We start from the raw sequence: 6,000 nt of genomic DNA, 5'->3' as shown, positions 1-6,000 counted from the left end.
AAATTGCCCCCTTCACTCACTATGTACTTATACAGCACTCTGCATTGAATTATGAGTTGTTATTAATCTTTGTCTCTCTTCCACAGCACGACTTTAGTCTCGTCTCCCTGCTCTCGTCCCCGATGAGGCGAATCTTGTTGGGATTTGGAATTGAATAAATAAAATCAAAGTGAATTAAACAGTGTGACCACAAAATATTTTGATTGCATCAGGTGATCTTTAGTCCCTTTTGTGTATTACTTACTTTAAAAAAGTGCATTCCCACCTGTGAATACGGTGGGCTGATAGGTCTTCTCACACGGAGCAGCTGGGAATGTTTCTCCTCCTGCAGTGAGGAGACCTGGTTGTTGGTGTTTGCTCTCAGTGGATCGTCTTTCTGCTCGTGTGTTGGGGGCAGATGGCATGTTCCTCCGTTCCTTCTTCAGTTCCTGAATGGTCCGTGTCTTTTTAGCGAGCTCTTGATTCAGCCGCTCAAGCCGCACACCAAATGCTGCCTCGGCTTGGCGCTGGTGCCGGCCGGGACTCAGCAGGGCCTGTAGAACGAAGGGCTCTCCTCAGTATTGTATAATCGAGTACAAGTTTATTTTGTGTTATCAACTCCTCCATTATCCTACTTCATCCATTATTCCAAGGTTTCAGGGCAAAGGCTGCCCGCTCTAGCATCTGGAGGCAGCTAAGAAAATAGCTCTTTGCTTTTTAGTAAGACTTGTACTGACCTTCTGTTTAAGCTGCTGCTGGAGAGACTCGATCTGCTCATGCAGAGATTTCTCCTTCTGTTTGTGGCTCTGCTTCACACGGTACAGCTCTTCCTCCAGAGCCTGGACTACTGATGACTGGGACCCAGCTGCTGCTTCAACCTGCTGCTTACGCTGCAGCTGCTGCTGCAGCTCACAGATCTGCTGCTCGTAGCGGAGCTGCAGAGCAGACACATAGTGGCATTCAACAAAGCTCTGCTACACTGTTGCAGGTTATTCGTTTTTAAGACTCAGTTTGTGAGCATGATTTAAAATGTATTTGATTTTATAATGTGTCTAATTTGATTAAATAACTGTGGCAAGTTATATATAAAACAGTCCTTAATGAAGAGGAATTAATCATACAGGACCAAGGGCAGTACATCAGTGACTGCAAGCAAAGAAACAACAAATCAAAAGCAGCTACCGACCAAGGAACACTGTTACTGATCCCTGTGTGAAACAAACCACATGTGCTTCACACTTTCTACTTTACGTATAAACAGTGAGTGATACACAAACCAGTTAACAGGTACAGCTGGAAACTGAGCCAGTCAGCAGCTGACAGGCTCGTGGGTGTGACTAAGCAGGCCGACGCCTACAGACTCAGATCCTCCACAGTAGAGAGGCTGCAGTCCTTTATGAAACAATGCTCTGAAAACACTAATGAATATGTCCATGTCCATGACAAGAGTCCAAACTGAAATAAAACCTTTCTGTCCTTCAGTTTTTCCACAGAAATCAAAATGGCCAGTGCTGTAAGTGACTCATAGTGCTGTCACACAGCTGCTGAGGGATTTTACTACAGTGAAACTGGAGTTGAATCAGAAAAATATTATAATGTATTCACTCTGCCTCATCTCTTGAGTTATCTGCTAATGGTGCTTCAACCCCTGGCTGCTCCACAGGACTGTGACTGAGTTTGTGGACAGGTGACTGAGACGAGCTGTGTAAAGAGCTTTAAGTGCTACGAGGCGCTACAAGAGGAACTGGTTCATGTGTTCCCTCATCTGATGTTTTTAATGATCATTTCATCATTAAATGATACAAACCACAGAAAATAATGGTTCTGACACAGACTTCTATAAAACACACGGAGTCTCTACTATAAGCAGACGTCTGAAACGTGATTCTTCACTGTGATGAATCAAACTACTTCCACAGCAAGAACATTTCTGCTGTAAGTCAGACATGTGAAGGAGAAAAATAAAGGTTTTACTGTTTAGTCTCACAGCTGTGCGGTTAAGAAGCTCATTTACTGACTGAAACTGAACTTATTATGTCACACGGCTTCCTCTTTGGGCTTCAGTTCTCTATGAAGCTTTTGTCTGTTTGTCGCTCTGCTTTGCTTTTCTAGCACACCAAGCAGGAGGAACGCACACAGGAGGAGACGTGGTGATCACAAAGTGTGGATTCAGTGACTTCTACTGATGACCAGCAAGAGACGGTGGCAGCCCTAATTCTTTGGTATTAAGATGTGATTAACATATTTTTTGTCATTTAAAAAGGACAAAACCCCACACTAGCAGACAGCTGTAAAAGGTATAAGCACGCCCCCAGCAGCCGAGGCTGGATGCAGGGTCACCTGATCCAGCCCTGACTATACGCTTTATCAAAGTTTTAAGCCCAATCTTAAAAGCTGAGAGTGTTTGACCCCTGAACCCAAGCTGGAAGGTGGTGAACAGGTCGGTGGTGTGACGGGGGCTTTCTGTTTAGGGTCCTCTTCACAGTCACCCAGCTGTTACTTCCAGGCTGAGTGCTGGCAGGTCGTTACATCGACAAGCCTGTGGACTGATGTTAGCTGTACCTTGACTCTGTGAAACTGCTGCTCCATAACCTGGAGGCTGCGTTTGGCTTCCTCATCGTGATTCTCCAGCTCGGCCTCCAGACGTTGGATCCTTCGCTCCAGCAGAGCAGTGATCTGGCTGGAAGAGGACATTTTGCCGGCGTCCTTGTAGCTGGCAGATGTGGCTGCAGCATAAATCAAAGCAGGCAGCGAATTTGGGTTTCTGCTCCTGAGTATTTGTTCCAGCTCCTTCACCTGGTGAAAACACAAGTGATATGAAGTTGTAGAAGAAGGAAGGAGAAATGAATTGTTAGTGTATGCCCGTGTGCCACACCTGTCGCTCCAAGTCCTTCATCCTCTTCAAGTCCACAAATTTGTCTCTCGCCTTTCTCTGCCAGCTGTTTCTTTTGCCCACTTCCTGTTTCAGTTTTTCTACCTGAAATGGAGACGGCCTGTTACTTCCCATCATCATTCCTAAAGCTTTCACTGTTGTCACTGTAAAGCACCACAAAAGAACTCTCGCGGCCCGGTACCAAACGAGTCACGGACCAGTCCCCAACCCTCGGACCCCGAGGCCCGGGGGTTGGGGACCGCTGCTCTAGAGCAATGTTTCCAGAGCCAGGAAAGATAGGCACGTTCCTCAAAATTAACACAATTTAAATCAATTTTAGTTTTAGTTGGGGCGATCGTGGCTCAAGAGTTGTGTGTTCGCCTTGTAATCGGAAGATTGCTGGTTCGAGCCCCGGCTCCGACAGTCTCGATCGTTGTGTCCTTGGGCAAGACACTTCACCCGTTGCCTACTGGTGGTGGTCAGAGGGCCCGGTGGCGCCAGTGTCTGGCAGCCTCTGTCAGTGCGCCCCAGGGTGGCTGTGGCTACAATGTAGCTGCCAGTGTGTGAATGTGTGTGTGACTGGGTGGATGACTGGATATGTAAAGTGCTTTAGGGTCCTTAGGGACTAGTAAAGCGCTATATAAATGCAGGCCATTTACCATTTTTTTCAAATCAAAACAATAGTTTCCTTGAGGCACATTTTGCTGTAACATAAAGACCACTGAATGTTACACAGAAACCAACAATCACACAATCCCCTGTGGGAGGTGCTCTGTGACAGCAGGAAAAAAAACGATGGTTTGTGGCAAAACCATCACAGCCTGGTCACATGGTCTGACTGGGAAAGTACAACCACCAGCCTGCCTTAAATGGGAATGATGAATTATTCAAGTTGTATATCTAAAAAAGGTACAACAACAACAACAAAGACAAATAAAGTTCTGATCAACAAAGGAAACCATCTCTAAGACTAAACACTGACCTCATTAATTATAAATGGTGTGATTGAATGTTTTGTTTCTATTATAAGTCCTGTTTAAATTAGTTGTTTAAAGTATTTAATGAAAACTGTACCACACACATGCTAAAACAGACTCTTAGATGGCTCGACTACACCATCTATTTCAGGTACAAACACTGAGTCACATGTTAGAAGGTTATGTTACAGTCATTGAGTTAGCCTGCTTTATGTCCTGGTGGGCGGGGCTATGACTCGCCACACCCACTATCAGATCGTTACATGGAGAAACCTTTTGAATAGAGATTGAAAATGTGACGTCATTTCCGTGGTAAAACTGCAAAGGATTCTGGGTAAGAGTGGCAAGCGGTACCAGTGTACGCAGGCTTTCACATGAAAACAGTCACACAGCGATGAAAAGCAACACAAAAAATGGCAAGAAGCTGTTGTATTATTAACTGCAATAGCTGGTCGCATGACAGCCACGGGAAGCCAACGGGTAAAGAGATCGGTTTTATCGGATTATGTCGTTGAAGAGAAATTGTTCGAGCCATGTTTCCGAAGTAACAAAGAGCCGACGGATGGCCTGGATTCAACTACCAAATATAACGTTGCAGAACACTCCAGCTCACATGTTAGTCTGCTCCAAGCATTTACACGAAGGTCAGTCTTCTGTTGTAATTGTTGATGTAGGTTACAAATAAGTCTTAATTTGAATTGAATTCGTTGCTATGCTGCTTTGTTCACTGTGGCTTTGCGGGCTAATGTTTGTTGTGTTTTGTAGGAAAACCAGCCTACAAAATGCAGGAATGTGATCCAGACTGGGCCCCTCTATCAGCCTGGGTCAGACCGAGTTTAAAGCTGCTAACACAGCCAGATTTGATCGGTTAAGAGAGAGAGCGAGATCGAAACGTCCCGCATATATGTGCCCAAGTGTTGTATTGAAGCAATCAAGTGATGAATAACTGTTTTCCAGTATGTTGTTTTTCACCGAAGCAGCTAATAAAGCACGATGGATTTTATTTTACAATTTTGCCTCTTTCCCGTAAGATTCTATAATAGAACGAAACAATAATACCAGTTATAAATAAAGACAATAATTGAATGAATTACGAAACACTCATTTTATTTCTATTAGATCTGAAAATGTTGTGTAACACTACAACCTGAAACAACAAATAGATGCGTTGGCCTGTAACAGCAGCTGTGAGATGGAATCGTCCAAATCACCGAAGTAAACTGGACCTGGGCTTGTTGCAGGATCTGAAGTTACTAAACATGTTGTGAGTGTGTGCACTCACACTTAGGACCATATAATAATAAATATGTGCGTGATGAAAGTTGTGCAGCACGCTAACGTCCTTACTCCACTCTGTATGCTCGTGTGGGTCTGACTCTTTCACTCCTTTGATTTTTTCCTCGTCCTTTTTTTGCCTCTTCTGTCTTCTGTCTGTCTTCGTACAGAGCTGCTGTGTTCACCGTCGTTTTGTACAGAACTGCAACTCGTAAACATAAAATGCAAGTAGGGATTAAAACCGCAGAATTAATGATTGCCGGTGCTGGAAATGCTAGCGCTTGATGCAGTGTTTTGATGTTGTTGCCACTCGTACCCACAATGCAATGCGCGAAAGTCACGTGGTCTGTCAATCTCTATCTCTGTCAATTTCTATACAAAGTGTTCACGGACACCTTGGCTGCTGCCTCTAAACATATTGAGTGTTGTCGGTCGTGCATGCTGCTCATTAACATTCAGTATTTGTTAGTTACTGTTACAGGTTGCTGCTGTGGTCTGCCTACTGTGTTGTTCTCTTTTGGTTTCTTGACTTTTCTTCCAGCAGGTGATCCAGCTGATTTTTGTGGTCTTTTCCTTCTGTCCCTCTTCCCCTCTGATTTTCTTGAACTTCCCTTGTCTACGCCTTTCCCGTTCCTATCCCCCGGTCATGTCTGTTCTCATTGTAATAACTTAAAAGTAAAAATAAAGATCAATCAAGTGGACCAGTATGACAAAGCCGTAATGATCCACGTTGCCTGTTGGGCCTCTTTCTTGGCCTTCAGACGATAACTCTGATGCTACAGTGCCGAACGGCACAGGAAGAATAACTGAATTAAACTAACAACAATGACTTGCATGAGGGAAGTTCACTGAACTCAGAGTATCATTTAAATATGTCTGTGAAGGTTCTCAGTCATC

At 44.3% G+C, this 6,000-nt stretch overlaps 1 protein-coding gene across 4 annotated transcripts in view; it reads right to left on the bottom strand.

The window, feature by feature from the left end:
- cep162 (centrosomal protein 162) overlaps window positions 1-6,000 on the bottom strand; it is a 54,599-nt gene that overhangs the window by 6,056 nt on the left and 42,543 nt on the right. For 3 of the 4 annotated variants that reach the window (XM_040008420.1, XM_040008422.1, XM_040008421.1), the window contains exons 20-23: window positions 2,855-2,956; window positions 2,542-2,775; window positions 717-914; window positions 266-533 (exon numbers count right to left, since the gene is read on the bottom strand). In XM_040008420.1, the coding sequence (XP_039864354.1) occupies window positions 266-533; window positions 717-914; window positions 2,542-2,775; window positions 2,855-2,956 (802 nt within the window). Of the gene's footprint in view, window positions 134-244; window positions 534-716; window positions 915-2,541; window positions 2,776-2,854; window positions 2,957-6,000 lie in introns of all 4 variants that reach the window. The other variant, XM_040008423.1, reaches the window with a different exon arrangement.

The sequence above is a fragment of the Simochromis diagramma genome, unplaced genomic scaffold (genome assembly GCF_900408965.1).
Source record: "Simochromis diagramma unplaced genomic scaffold, fSimDia1.1 OVJJ01000313.1, whole genome shotgun sequence".
Taxonomy (NCBI): domain Eukaryota; kingdom Metazoa; phylum Chordata; class Actinopteri; order Cichliformes; family Cichlidae; genus Simochromis; species Simochromis diagramma.
This window is presented reverse-complemented; position numbering and strand designations above follow the sequence as displayed.